Source organism: Oreochromis niloticus, linkage group LG18, assembly GCF_001858045.2.
Source record: "Oreochromis niloticus isolate F11D_XX linkage group LG18, O_niloticus_UMD_NMBU, whole genome shotgun sequence".
Lineage (NCBI taxonomy): Eukaryota > Metazoa > Chordata > Actinopteri > Cichliformes > Cichlidae > Oreochromis > Oreochromis niloticus.
Genome location: NC_031982.2, coordinates 30,903,415 through 30,918,713, shown reverse-complemented (window position 1 = coordinate 30,918,713; position 15,299 = coordinate 30,903,415). Strand labels below are relative to the sequence as shown.

At 40.7% G+C, this 15,299-nt stretch overlaps 2 protein-coding genes across 2 annotated transcripts in view; both read right to left on the bottom strand.

Annotated features, from left to right (window-relative positions):
* The window catches only part of LOC109195563 (tripartite motif-containing protein 16), a 1,176,058-nt gene that overhangs the window by 730,550 nt on the left and 430,209 nt on the right, over positions 1-15,299 (bottom strand). The gene's annotated exons all lie outside the window — the stretch shown is intronic.
* Positions 1-15,299, bottom strand: part of LOC100691494 (WD repeat-containing protein 37) — a 33,432-nt gene that overhangs the window by 5,660 nt on the left and 12,473 nt on the right. Inside the window, 9 exon segments of the mRNA XM_025900345.1 lie at positions 57-171; positions 466-600; positions 1,534-1,675; positions 2,721-2,894; positions 2,897-2,960; positions 3,076-3,152; positions 3,472-3,516; positions 3,739-3,810; positions 4,079-4,214. Of these exon segments, the coding sequence (XP_025756130.1) occupies positions 57-171; positions 466-600; positions 1,534-1,675; positions 2,721-2,894; positions 2,897-2,960; positions 3,076-3,152; positions 3,472-3,516; positions 3,739-3,810; positions 4,079-4,214 (960 nt within the window).

Here is a 15,299-nt window from a genome sequence, read left to right as displayed (position 1 = left end):
TTTTTAGTGGAGGTTTAGTCTTTGTTTTTTGTTTAAATGGTAAATCTTGGACTCACCTGTCTGTTGCTTCGTGGGAGTCGAGCCAGTCGCACCCCGGACATGTCGAACAGCCGGACCTGCCGATTGTCGTGAGGAAGAGCAATGATTTTCTGGTTCACTGACACGCTGATCCTGAACGGAGTAAACAGGGAACACACGAGGTCAGACTTTATCTGCAGTATATGGTCCCTCTGATTTAATCAGAGCCAAATCAGATTCAGGAGTTTCCCACAATTAAAACATTCATATTTGAAAGAGCAGGGACGCGCATGTTTGTGACATTTAAAACTGAGCCTTTTAAGCTCAGTTTTGCTCCCTTAAAAAAATACTTTTGTAGATTTTTAGTAGACCTGTGTAGTCATTTTAATGTATTCCTTCCTATGATCGTTACCTTTTAATGACATAAATATAAACAGGTTTACACACCTGTTGACTGCAGAGTCTGTGCGGATGGTTGCTATGGGCGACCTCATGTTCTTCAGGTCCCACACTTTGACGGTTCGATCGTCGCTCCCAGACACCACGTTATCTCCCATTGTGAACACTGCTGACGTCACCGTGCTGCCACAGGACGAGAAAACAAGTCCAGTTTAGACTTCAGAAAACTTTCATTTCATCAGCTTCTTGTTTTGTTTCCTTTTAAAGCCGCTGTAGCCGTTTCCTGCAAACGCAGTTAGAGCCAAATTCTAGAAAGTAGGAACTGAAAACGTAATGTTTTATAGATGATTTCTTTCAGATATCTATCATCAGTAAAGATAACAAGTGAAGGGGCAGTGGTGGTATAAAGCCCTGTGCAAATATTAAATGATTTGCTTGTCGTGACTTCACTCTGTAGTTGATAGATGGTCGCTGTGAAGAAAATAAACTCTGATTACATGGTTACCTCTTTGATCCATCTTCCACCTAATCTTATGTCCATCTGTGCTTTCCTTCACTCCCTTGGTAGTAGCTTCAACAAGCTGCTTCAAAGTTGAAAGGCAAACTGTAACTCCAGCCCCGCCCACTTTTCATTAGCATAATGTCACGTGTAACAGGTCGCTGAATTTTCTTCCACGCTCTCTGGTGACCATGTCAGTGTTAGTCTCTTGCTGTGTGCAAAGCTCATTTCACAGGTTTGTCACCAGCAAAGAAGAGCTTGAGCACAAATATGCCAGCAGCTGAAACCAAGCAGCACCATTAGCCCCCATAAAGTCCCTCATTAAAATATCCAGCTTTATTGCTGCTTACAGCAACAGAAATGACCGTTACAAATGGTACAGAAAAAGGTTTTTGTCTTTATAGCCAAACTCTCTATTCCTAATACAGCACACACTTTCACATGTATGAAAGTTTGCATTATTTGAGACATAGCTATATACATCTATGCACCAATGCAAAATAACTGGGCTTCCACTCCACTATGGTTAATTGTACTACAGCACTCTAAAGTGCTTTTTATGAACCACCTGACATGAAGGCAACAGATATAGGCGGATGCATGAGTGTTGGACTTACTCAGTGTGTCCCTGGAACACGTTGACAGAGTGGATGGACGGGTCTCTGAAGTCCCACAGCCTGAAGGTGGTGTCCCTGGATGAGGTGACTACCAGACGCTGGGTGGGGTGTGTGCAGCAGTGGGTCAGCTCCTGGTCATGCCCTGAAGAGACAGCAGCACACGGTGAGGAGCATACACACTTCCTCGTATCCCTTCCTGTTTATCTTTCTTTTTAAAAACTGCCATTCTTACAATGAGAAATGTTTTCCAACCCAGCTACACTGCACCATCTCCCCTTTACGAACTTCATTTATTCCAATTTCACAGAGAGACCTTCATTCGGCTGAACACCGCCCAGTTCAAAACTGACTGCAGCACCTTTAATGACGCACAATCCCTCCCAATTTCCTGGTTTTTGTTCATCAGACAGACAGATACAAACTCCACTGTCTGACATGTTACATCAGTAGGCAAGTGTAAACACATCCATCACAGAGGCAATCAAAAACTTTTGGAAACATTGAATGTTATAGTTTAATGAGTAAGTAAAAATAATGATTTATTTTAGACATATGGTAAAATACTTTCTTGTCTGAAACTACATAAACGTGCAGCCTGATACTACATTTCTACATGACTTAGAAACACCACAGGCCTCCTCTCAGGAGCAAAGGAAGTCTGTGGCGATTTAAACCGATTACATTCTCACTGCATTCCTCTTCTGCTTTGACGTAATTGGGAGAAGATTTATGATTCCCCGCTTTCCAAAAATGGCAGATTCCAAGTTGTACAGGTCATCTGTGTTTTAAATACAAACTGAAAGAATTAAGGGCAACACAATTACATCACTGAGATAATAAACATCTACTTTAGGGAGATGATTAAATACATGCCAATGAAATAAGATCAGCACCATAAAAGGAAGCAGAATTTTATAACTGTAGTGTAGAACAGATGATCTGAAATGTTTAAAACAGTTCATTTTAAACCAGAAAGGAAAACCACAGCTTTGCTCTCACTAACCAAATCTGGCAATATAACCAGAAACACTTCACACAAGTTGGGTAAATAAACAAAACTGAACTCAACTAATAAAATGTCATCAAGTCAACTTCAGAGAGATTGAAAGGCATATTTCTCCCAGTCTGGGCTCCACATTTTTATAATAAACATAATACTTCATGTTTCAATACTTTCGTCTTCCTACCAGTGAGTGAGTGGACCAGCTCTGACGTCTCCACATCGTACAGATTGGCGGCTCGGTCCCAGGAAGCTGTCACAACCTGTTTGCCCCCGACCAGCCAATCAGCAGCAATCACCACACCCTGATGGCTGCGGAGAGTCGTGGTCGCCACACGGATAGAAGGGCAGTCGTTCGGCCCTCTGCCTCGCCGTCGGCCTCATCTTTGTCTGAGAAGTCCACGTCGTCTTCACAGGGTGTCTGCTGCTGATGTAGGAGGGAGAGGAGGAGGCGTTCACTACAGAAACACTAACAAGTTTTAAACTATTAAAAAAAAAAAAAAAAAAAAAAAAAAAAAAAAAAAAAGCGACTTTGTGCTTACGCTGATATCAGCAACAGGCTGTGGAGTCGGCAGCTGCACCATGTATCTCCAGATGTGAGCTGTCTGATCTCCAGATGCTGTGGAGGAAGCAGAGATAAAGGGGTAAAACAGCTGCTGAGAGTCAAGGAAAAACAAATAAAAAGAAATAACGCTCCATTTGTGTCCATGTTTTACTTTATGGTTAAAACCAGCAGTAAAAAGACAACAACACTTATTCGTTGACACTTTCAGTCCTTCTGCAGAAGCCTTCTCATGTTTGGGTTATCGTTTCTCGGATGTATCGAAACAGTATTTCACTTCAGTTTTATTTTTCCAGCTGCTGCAATAAATACACGTAACACAGATTTGGCTGCTTCTGCTTTAACTCTTAGTTATGTTGATGCTGTCGATGGTTACCTGTTAGAGCCATCTGTTCAGTGGGGTGGAACTTGATGGAGTTCACTGTGGAGACACAGATATGCACTCTGTCACATGACAAACACCACTGAGGCATAGTATACCAAGTAATGTTTTTCTGACCGTCAGTTTTATGATGGCTGTTTAATCACTAAATGTGCAATTAAAATTTTAGCAGGTCACAATGCTGCAGGATCTACTTCTTCAACAGAAGAGATTATTACGTGCTGGTTCAGGAAATCCAGGGTTTGACATTTCTAACTCTACCTGATCCTTGATGACCCATATATTTGAGGAGGCACTTTCCCGTCTCAATGCTCCACAGCATAGCAGAGTGGTCTGTTGGAAAGCACACAGGACAGTCTGAGTTTTTATTTATTAACAATTGTCCATCACGCTTTAGTTTAGGTCTCAGCTTGGAAAGAAAAAAAAGAGCTTAAACATGTTTAAATATGTTGACGTTGCAAACAACAGAAGGAAAGACAAAGACACATCAACCTCTGAGTTTGAAGACAGAAGATGAAGGTAGAGACAAAACCACCACCACAGAAAAAAAAAAAAAAGACTGTATGACATAAATAAAGTACAAGAGCATCAAAGAAAATACCTGCAGACGCCGTCCCGAGCACCACAGGTTGGGTCCTGGTGACGCTGAGGTCCCAGATGCCGTCCCTGTGACCCACATACTCTTTGACCAGCTGGCACACCGCTCTGGACGTGGTCGCTTTGAAACTGGACACAATCTGATGGTAACATCAAGCCAATGTTAACACTGACCAGGAAATCTCAGACAATCCCAGACGTGTCCCTAACAGGATTCCTACACACCTCACCTTCTCAAGAAAACCCCAAAACATTCCAAGATGGATAATGTCACTAGAGGTGACTGAGGGGTCTTACATAAAGAAATTTCTTACGTATGTTTAAGTCTTTTCCGAATTGGTCAACTCTTTCAACACACACAGTGTGGGGCCCCAGACAAATGTAAAACTAACAATGGAAATAATAAAAACTAAACTGAAACCAAACATTTTTAAACAATCAACTGAACTGAAATGTGTAAACTCGCTCTGGAAACCAACTGAAACTAAACTAAAAAGTAAATAACTAATAATTCTGTTATTACAAGCCACCAAATCCCTGACCCCACTGTCTCTCCTGACACTTGACATCTTTCTCTGCACCTCTCTTTGGCTTTTTTTTTTTTTTATTCTTTAAAGGGGAATAAAGTTTTAAGATGTTACTGATTCTAAAGTTCAATTTGATCCCCAATTTTATTGTTAAGCCATCAGTTTCTCGAGCTGTGTAGGAACCCTGGTCTGATGGAGGGAGGGAGGAGGCAGGTCAGCAGGACTGAGGATCACTGAGGAGCTGCTCAGCAGGGTCCTTATAGTATGCCAGTGCTAAGAAGCTTTGGTGAACAGCAGTGTTATTCACATGATCGGTCCTGGGTTCAAGAGCTTTTAGCAAAATATCTTTGTTCCCGTTTCTTTTAAAGCTCCTGAAGTATCAGACTGGTAATCGTACACTCAGACGAGCTTTAAAACAAACTACCAGATGAACCCAGATCAAAGCATTCGCATTATTCATTCTGTATCAGTACTGCGGATCACTAAAACTAAAAGAGGGAGGAAAAAAGAAAACAAAGCGGCCAAAGTTATGGTTAGACACAAAACTGTGGAGTAGTTTTTGTCATCTGTATCAAGATTTTGTTGAGAGGTTTACATTAAAGATGGGGATGATACAAACAGGACTTCTGGTTCGTTTTGGGCACAGACCACTAAATAAGTTCCAACTGAAACAAAGCAGGAGACCATCAAGACAGGAATCAGTCATCTGAATCACAAATCAAGAGAAACATTAAACAAACTATGAAGGATTAAAGACAACAAATGATAGTCAAACTGATGACAGGGTGTGAACCAGTGGTTGTGATTGTTAGCAAGCAGAGCAGTACGTTCTCGTGTACAAAAATAAATAAATAAATAATATGAAGCAAGTAATTTCTTATGTGTCTTCTGCTATAACACTGGGAATGATATTAATCCATAACTTGTGCACCTGTAACATCAACGCACCATGTTACATTTAAAAAAAGCAGCAACAGGGACGTTTGGGGAGGTTTAAGGGAATGCGAAGCGCTGCAGAAGAATTATGGAGCAGTGACTCTCTACAGTTTGTAGTGTCAGTGTGCAGTCTGCCACAGCCACTTTGAGATTTTGCTTTTCTTAGTAAAATAATCAGCTAAAAGTGTGGATTTTTTAATTTAATATATCAATATATCAATCCACGGTATGAATAACAGCCGGTCTTCTGTTCAGTGTCACCTGCTCGGCTGCTGATTTCAGGCTGCTCTGCATAAGTATCATTCTGGCCACCAAAGTCCTCAAACTCACAAAGAGAGCAAACATCAGCTTTCTGATGCAGGATCATCAGTAGTGATGAGAGCTGGGCGTGCAACTACAGCTGAGCTGAGCAGTTTTCAACAGAAGAGTCCCTGTTTTCTATGCCTAAAGGCAGGAGATTAGGTGAGAAGCACCGCCTACTCAGCACTTACTAGAATGAACATGACGTTTGCAGATCACCATTTTGACACACTGGAAGAGATCCAACACGCCACTACTCCCACTTGGGGATCTTAAATTAATTAAATAAATAAATAAATAAATAAAGCAGCTTTGGTAAGGCTTTTGAGTTTTAGAGTCCCATGCCCTAAAAACTCTGATCACACATCATGTTTTTACCAGGAAAATGGAAAATGGGTCGTTCCCTCTGGGTTGTTGCTTTAATCGAGGAAGTTCAAGTAACTCGGGATTCCTACGTCCAACTTTTAAACTCTAATATGAAGATGGGAGTTTTCAGAAAACTAAAGTCAGTTGTGCCAAATCTTGTGTCAGACTAGAGCTGGGCGATATGACCCAAAATTCATATCTCGATATTTTTTAGCTGGATGGCGATATAAGATATACATCTCAATATTTTTTTAAAGCCATAAAGTAAGAACAAAAAGAGAGTTCTTAGTCAAAGCTGTGTCCCAGATGTCACACAGGCACTTTTATTAACATACAGCATAGATGTACATGAAAAAAAACCTACTCAAAAATAAATTATGAGCATTTATTAAATAATGCTGCTCTATAAATAAAACTATGTTGTTTTGTGCATAACAAAGAGCTCACAATTGTGCAGTCAAAATGTAAATTAAAAGACGCTGAGCATAATAACATAGACAGATTTCACAGCTGCTCTGTTCCCAACTTCTACTGCGTGACTGACAGCCTGGAGTTTGAAATCCGCTTCGTAACCAGGTCTCTGAACAGGTGCCATTTATGGTCCTTATACACACACAATACGGTAATATTACGTTGAAGCACAGTACGTATCACTCCGCGAGGCTCCTCGGTAGCCGTAATGCTCCGACAATCCATCAACCGGTGCAGCTCCGTAGCTTACCGAAGTCGTACCAAAACATTTTTTGACAGACTGCTGAGCGCTGTGTATCACATAAAATCGGTTCGCGGTCATCAAGCACAACCAGAATTCATACAAAAGGCGCGCAGTCAACTTTTGAGAAGATGAAAGGATTTCAGGCCGTGCATGGCGTTAGCGTGGTTAGCTCGTTAGCGTGGCTAGCTCGTTAACACGTTGACACCGTCCAGCCCCACGCACGGGGCGATGCGCAGTAACTCATTAACGGACATTTGCCGTGTCCATCTTGTCGCTGCCTGCAGGTGAAGCGATGGGGAGGAGTGGGAGTTGTGTTCAGTGAAGGAGAGGCGAGGTCGAGTAACGTTGCATAGAGACAAAAGTGGACGAAAGAGAGGCAAACTTGCGGCTCCGCAACTATAATTATAACGTAACATAGACTATATCGATATAAAGGATATTGTCACATCTTATATCTCGTATAAAAAAAATATATATATCTTTTAAAAAAAACTCGATATATCGCCCAGCTCTACTGTAGGCAACACTAACTGTCAAAGAACCTGACCGATGCTTACGGCCCATCAGTTGACCAATGTAGTATTTGCCAAAGCTTCACAATGACATGTTTTTGTTTTTTTGGTTTGTTTGTATAAAGGTCAGCCCGACACACTGTTATGTTGATCAGTCTGGACGAGTGTTTGTTGAAGCACCACACATATGTCTTTCATGGTTTGCCAACCTGTTCACCAACTCTCCAGTTGGTCTTCTGCACACGCTTCTGCTCACTCTGGTCTCCGGCTTGACTATATAAAAAGGAAAACCTTGTTAGCCAAATCATCACCACCTGTCCCTCCAGCCTCCCTGGCACCGCCCCCTTGAGCCCACTGCATCACTCCTCCCCTGCGGCTGAGCCAGGGACCACTCCTCCACCACAGTTGGTTTTCTAAATAATATTTATTGGGTGTTTATAATTCATGTAACCATCATCAATTACAATAACCATAAGTCTGCATTTTGTTATTATTCAATTAGCCAACTGCCCAGACCAGACACAGTGACATTCCACCAAAATCCCTTTGATCCCTTTGATCTATCATCTTCTTTATGACATCAGCACACTAAAAACCCTTAAATAGGAGAAAGGTTCCCCTTCTTGTCAGTCTTTCAAAGATAGTGGAAAAATTCACTAGGCAGGAAAACACTTAAAATACTCGAAACTTGTTTCTCACACAGTTGACAGTATTTTTAAAAAATCTTTAAGTTAGTACAGAGATTTAGCATCAACTTCAATTTGAAATATGAGTCTGTCAAATCCTGTTGTGTGCAACCTGAGAGCCGAGAACGAAGAACTTAAACAGCAAATCAAAGAGCTCAAAAATGAGAATAAAACTCTCAAACAACAAAACTCTACCATACGTGACCTTAAAGTCGAGAACGCCGACCTTAAGCAGCAAAAAAGAGAGCTCATAAATGAGAACAAAATTCTCCAAAAAAACATTGAAGTTCTTTTCAAACAAAGTGGGTTCTCTAAAAACAAGAGGAAAAGAGACCTGCAACTAGAGAACGAAACATTTCACTTCAGAATTCAAGACCTTGAATTTTGGAACGGAATTCTACGGGATTTAAAAAGCTCCAATACCAAAGAAATTCAGCAACAGAAAGAGGTGATTCAGGAAATGCAGGATGAAATCAGAGAGTTGCAAAGTGACAAGGCAGGCTTGGTCATAAAAGTGGGAGACATGGAAAAGGACAACCAGTCTTTAAAAAAGGAAAATGATGTGATGATAAAACGCATGTGTGAGCTGAAAAAGGACTTTGAAAAGGAAAAAGATGACATGCAACAGCAAATACAGGCTGTTAAAAATGAGCTCCATCAGGCAAACACAGCCTTTAAAGAGTTACAAGAGAGTGAAGAAAGAAAAAGGATCATGAATGAGGAAAACAAAACAACGAACAGTGCACAGCTCAGACAGACCCTGGAACTCCAATGCTTTGCACATGAAATTGACATATTAAGGCAACATAACGAACTTCTTGAACAGGACCTCCAGGAGCTTTCCAAAAGGAGTGATGATTGTCAAAAAGAACTGAAACCACATGATGAGGGTGTGAAAGGAGAATCACGGATGTTCAAAGCCACTGAGAAAGACTCTGAACATTATTTGAACGTGATCAACAGAGAAAAGGAGTTGTTGTGCCATGAATGTGAGGCACTGAAAAGAGAGCTTGAACAGGTCAAGAAAAATCTGTGTGATGTCCAGGAAGCCATGAAAGCAAAAGACATGGCGTTGCAAACCCAAGCTCAGACTCCCAAAGTTTCACAGGAAGAACATAACAGTGTGATAAACAACTACGATGTCCAAGTTAACGCACTCTTACAACAAAATAAGGCCTTAGAAAATAAGGTTAGTGGCCTTACCAAAAAGGTGTGGAATGGACGGGAAGCGATGAGACAAATGACAAAAAACTTTCAAGAACAAAGTCAGCTGCTCGAAAATCTCAGAGGAGAATTCGAGGAGTTTTAGCACAACTACGACTTTGGCACTCCCTATTAAACCTGGTTAACGCAGGATAAATAGGGAGGGGGAGGGGGTGGTATAACTTAGACAATGGACATTTGACTTAATTGGCCCAAAATGAGTGACTGTGCCCGGACACTCAGTAGCAAAAAAATTACAGAGATTCAAGAGAGAAAACAGTTTCTGCATAGGCTCCTATAGTACTGTAAGTCTTGTCATCACCTGGTGTCCTGCATAGAGTGCAGGTTTAAGGTATTTACCTATCTTTCAGACTTAGAAGCTATGCTGCGTCAGGGGTTATAACAGCTGTGCCGCCCAACCGGTCGAGGCAGATGGCCGCCCCTCACTGAGCCGGGTTCTGCCGAAAGTTTCTTCCTGTTAAAAGGGAGTTTTTCTTTCCCACCGTCACCAAGTCTAAGGAGCTTGGAAAGAAAAGCGCCTGGACTTCTTTAAGTTAAACTTAAAGAAGTCCAGGCGCTTTTCTTCCAAGCTCCTTAGACTACTATGGCCTTGATGACTGAGAACCTTCACAGACACTGTCATCAAGGGTTTGCTCACAGGGGATCATCTGATTGTTGGGGTTTTCTCTCTTACATTGTATGGTCTTTACCTTACAATATAAACAGCCGTGAAGCGGCTATTTTTGCAATCCGGTGCTTTAGAAATACATCTTAGGTGAACTGAACTCCATAACATCTGGACTGAAATGCCTACACACAACGGTAGGCATTTCAATCAAGAGCTCTGTCCAAAAAGTTCAATGACAAGCATCAGCACCAGGATTGTTTTTTAGCTCACCAACAGTTCATGTTCCATACCCAGTTTTTATTGTCCATCATTCATATCACTGAACGAATGCATTCATCTGTTTGCCTGATTGCAACTTTGTAAGACTGGGTTGGGAGATGTTCTTGTGGTGAGCTTTTATTCACATAATTGGTTTCTTTAATATTGAAAAAAAATAAATTTCTATAACTGGAAATGTCGTTCTCATGTGTGATTATCATATTGTTACATGGTTTGAAGAATAGAGAATATATATAATTTACTCATAGTAATTTTAATATCTAATGTGATTGTGTTTCCTCATCTCTACTTATGTGCTGATGTGTTCACTGAGGCCATTGTATGGTCCATTTTGGCTGCATTTCCATGTTTTAAGCATGAAATTTGCTCATTTAAAGGGTGTCTCGTGTATCTCTTATGCAGAAATATGTATTGCCTAGCTGGACAAATGTAGCACAGGTCTACTATTATTGGCCTAATGTATTTTAACAATCATTTCAGCATCCAGATAATCTCTTTCATACTCCCTTAGATGAATTCAGCCTGGGTGTGATGAAATAGGCATTTGAAACAATAACTACCAGTATCTTTGAATGTGTGTGATTTCACTAACCCTACATATTTTTTGCAAGACAACTGGGTGCTTTTATGTAAAGAATGATCTGAGAACACTGAGGCTAATGAAGTAACAAGAGAAACATACTAAGTTTTAGTCTTTTAGTTTGCATGATCAATTTTGATTATTGTTCATTTTCATTGCCATGTCAACATGTTTTAGAGCAACGTTTTCTCATTTTGACCTCTTTTAGGTGTAAGTCATCGTCAGTGATTACCCTAAGCCCAAAGCGACACCAAACATGGACAGCCAAAATGTATCATTTTGTTTGCAAAGTCGAACTAAAACATTTTTTGACAGATTGCTGAGCGCTGTGTATCACATAAAATCGGTTCGCGGTCATCAAGCACAACCAGAATTCATACAAAAGGCGCGCAGTCAACTTTTGAGAAGATGAAAGGATTTCAGGCCGTGCATGGCGTTAGCGTGGTTAGCTCGTTAGCGTGGCTAGCTCGTTAACACGTTGACACCGTCCAGCCCCACGCACGGGGCGATGCGCAGTAACTCATTAACGGACATTTGCCGTGTCCATCTTGTCGCTGCCTGCAGGTGAAGCGATGGGGAGGAGTGGGAGTTGTGTTCAGTGAAGGAGAGGCGAGGTCGAGTAACGTTGCATAGAGACAAAAGTGGACGAAAGAGAGGCAAACTTGCGGCTCCGCAACTATAATTATAACGTAACATAGACTATATCGATATAAAGGATATTGTCACATCTTATATCTCGTATAAAAAAAATATATATATCTTTTAAAAAAAACTCGATATATCGCCCAGCTCTACTGTAGGCAACACTAACTGTCAAAGAACCTGACCGATGCTTACGGCCCATCAGTTGACCAATGTAGTATTTGCCAAAGCTTCACAATGACATGTTTTTGTTTTTTTGGTTTGTTTGTATAAAGGTCAGCCCGACACACTGTTATGTTGATCAGTCTGGACGAGTGTTTGTTGAAGCACCACACATATGTCTTTCATGGTTTGCCAACCTGTTCACCAACTCTCCAGTTGGTCTTCTGCACACGCTTCTGCTCACTCTGGTCTCCGGCTTGACTATATAAAAAGGAAAACCTTGTTAGCCAAATCATCACCACCTGTCCCTCCAGCCTCCCTGGCACCGCCCCCTTGAGCCCACTGCATCACTCCTCCCCTGCGGCTGAGCCAGGGACCACTCCTCCACCACAGTTGGTTTTCTAAATAATATTTATTGGGTGTTTATAATTCATGTAACCATCATCAATTACAATAACCATAAGTCTGCATTTTGTTATTATTCAATTAGCCAACTGCCCAGACCAGACACAGTGACATTCCACCAAAATCCCTTTGATCCCTTTGATCTATCATCTTCTTTATGACATCAGCACACTAAAAACCCTTAAATAGGAGAAAGGTTCCCCTTCTTGTCAGTCTTTCAAAGATAGTGGAAAAATTCACTAGGCAGGAAAACACTTAAAATACTCGAAACTTGTTTCTCACACAGTTGACAGTATTTTTAAAAAATCTTTAAGTTAGTACAGAGATTTAGCATCAACTTCAATTTGAAATATGAGTCTGTCAAATCCTGTTGTGTGCAACCTGAGAGCCGAGAACGAAGAACTTAAACAGCAAATCAAAGAGCTCAAAAATGAGAATAAAACTCTCAAACAACAAAACTCTACCATACGTGACCTTAAAGTCGAGAACGCCGACCTTAAGCAGCAAAAAAGAGAGCTCATAAATGAGAACAAAATTCTCCAAAAAAACATTGAAGTTCTTTTCAAACAAAGTGGGTTCTCTAAAAACAAGAGGAAAAGAGACCTGCAACTAGAGAACGAAACATTTCACTTCAGAATTCAAGACCTTGAATTTTGGAACGGAATTCTACGGGATTTAAAAAGCTCCAATACCAAAGAAATTCAGCAACAGAAAGAGGTGATTCAGGAAATGCAGGATGAAATCAGAGAGTTGCAAAGTGACAAGGCAGGCTTGGTCATAAAAGTGGGAGACATGGAAAAGGACAACCAGTCTTTAAAAAAGGAAAATGATGTGATGATAAAACGCATGTGTGAGCTGAAAAAGGACTTTGAAAAGGAAAAAGATGACATGCAACAGCAAATACAGGCTGTTAAAAATGAGCTCCATCAGGCAAACACAGCCTTTAAAGAGTTACAAGAGAGTGAAGAAAGAAAAAGGATCATGAATGAGGAAAACAAAACAACGAACAGTGCACAGCTCAGACAGACCCTGGAACTCCAATGCTTTGCACATGAAATTGACATATTAAGGCAACATAACGAACTTCTTGAACAGGACCTCCAGGAGCTTTCCAAAAGGAGTGATGATTGTCAAAAAGAACTGAAACCACATGATGAGGGTGTGAAAGGAGAATCACGGATGTTCAAAGCCACTGAGAAAGACTCTGAACATTATTTGAACGTGATCAACAGAGAAAAGGAGTTGTTGTGCCATGAATGTGAGGCACTGAAAAGAGAGCTTGAACAGGTCAAGAAAAATCTGTGTGATGTCCAGGAAGCCATGAAAGCAAAAGACATGGCGTTGCAAACCCAAGCTCAGACTCCCAAAGTTTCACAGGAAGAACATAACAGTGTGATAAACAACTACGATGTCCAAGTTAACGCACTCTTACAACAAAATAAGGCCTTAGAAAATAAGGTTAGTGGCCTTACCAAAAAGGTGTGGAATGGACGGGAAGCGATGAGACAAATGACAAAAAACTTTCAAGAACAAAGTCAGCTGCTCGAAAATCTCAGAGGAGAATTCGAGGAGTTTTAGCACAACTACGACTTTGGCACTCCCTATTAAACCTGGTTAACGCAGGATAAATAGGGAGGGGGGAGGGGGGTGGGTATAACTTAGACAATGGACATTTGACTTAATTGGCCCAAAATGAGTGACTGTGCCCGGACACTCAGTAGCAAAAAAATTACAGAGATTCAAGAGAGAAAACAGTTTCTGCATAGGCTCCTATAGTACTGTAAGTCTTGTCATCACCTGGTGTCCTGCATAGAGTGCAGGTTTAAGGTATTTACCTATCTTTCAGACTTAGAAGCTATGCTGCGTCAGGGGTTATAACAGCTGTGCCGCCCAACCGGTCGAGGCAGATGGCCGCCCCTCACTGAGCCGGGTTCTGCCGAAAGTTTCTTCCTGTTAAAAGGGAGTTTTTCTTTCCCACCGTCACCAAGTCTAAGGAGCTTGGAAAGAAAAGCGCCTGGACTTCTTTAAGTTAAACTTAAAGAAGTCCAGGCGCTTTTCTTTCCAAGCTCCTTAGACTACTATGGCCTTGATGACTGAGAACCTTCACAGACACTGTCATCAAGGGTTTGCTCACAGGGGATCATCTGATTGTTGGGGTTTTCTCTCTTACATTGTATGGTCTTTACCTTACAATATAAACAGCCGTGAAGCGGCTATTTTTGCAATCCGGTGCTTTAGAAATACATCTTAGGTGAACTGAACTCCATAACATCTGGACTGAAATGCCTACACACAACGGTAGGCATTTCAATCAAGAGCTCTGTCCAAAAAGTTCAATGACAAGCATCAGCACCAGGATTGTTTTTTAGCTCACCAACAGTTCATGTTCCATACCCAGTTTTTATTGTCCATCATTCATATCACTGAACGAATGCATTCATCTGTTTGCCTGATTGCAACTTTGTAAGACTGGGTTGGGAGATGTTCTTGTGGTGAGCTTTTATTCACATAATTGGTTTCTTTAATATTGAAAAAAAATAAATTTCTATAACTGGAAATGTCGTTCTCATGTGTGATTATCATATTGTTACATGGTTTGAAGAATAGAGAATATATATAATTTACTCATAGTAATTTTAATATCTAATGTGATTGTGTTTCCTCATCTCTACTTATGTGCTGATGTGTTCACTGAGGCCATTGTATGGTCCATTTTGGCTGCATTTCCATGTTTTAAGCATGAAATTTGCTCATTTAAAGGGTGTCTCGTGTATCTCTTATGCAGAAATATGTATTGCCTAGCTGGACAAATGTAGCACAGGTCTACTATTATTGGCCTAATGTATTTTAACAATCATTTCAGCATCCAGATAATCTCTTTCATACTCCCTTAGATGAATTCAGCCTGGGTGTGATGAAATAGGCATTTGAAACAATAACTACCAGTATCTTTGAATGTGTGTGATTTCACTAACCCTACATATTTTTTGCAAGACAACTGGGTGCTTTTATGTAAAGAATGATCTGAGAACACTGAGGCTAATGAAGTAACAAGAGAAACATACTAAGTTTTAGTCTTTTAGTTTGCATGATCAATTTTGATTATTGTTCATTTTCATTGCCATGTCAACATGTTTTAGAGCAACGTTTTCTCATTTTGACCTCTTTTAGGTGTAAGTCATCGTCAGTGATTACCCTAAGCCCAAAGCGACACCAAACATGGACAGCCAAAATGTATCATTTTGTTTGCAAAGTCGAACTAAAACATTTTTTGACAGATTGCT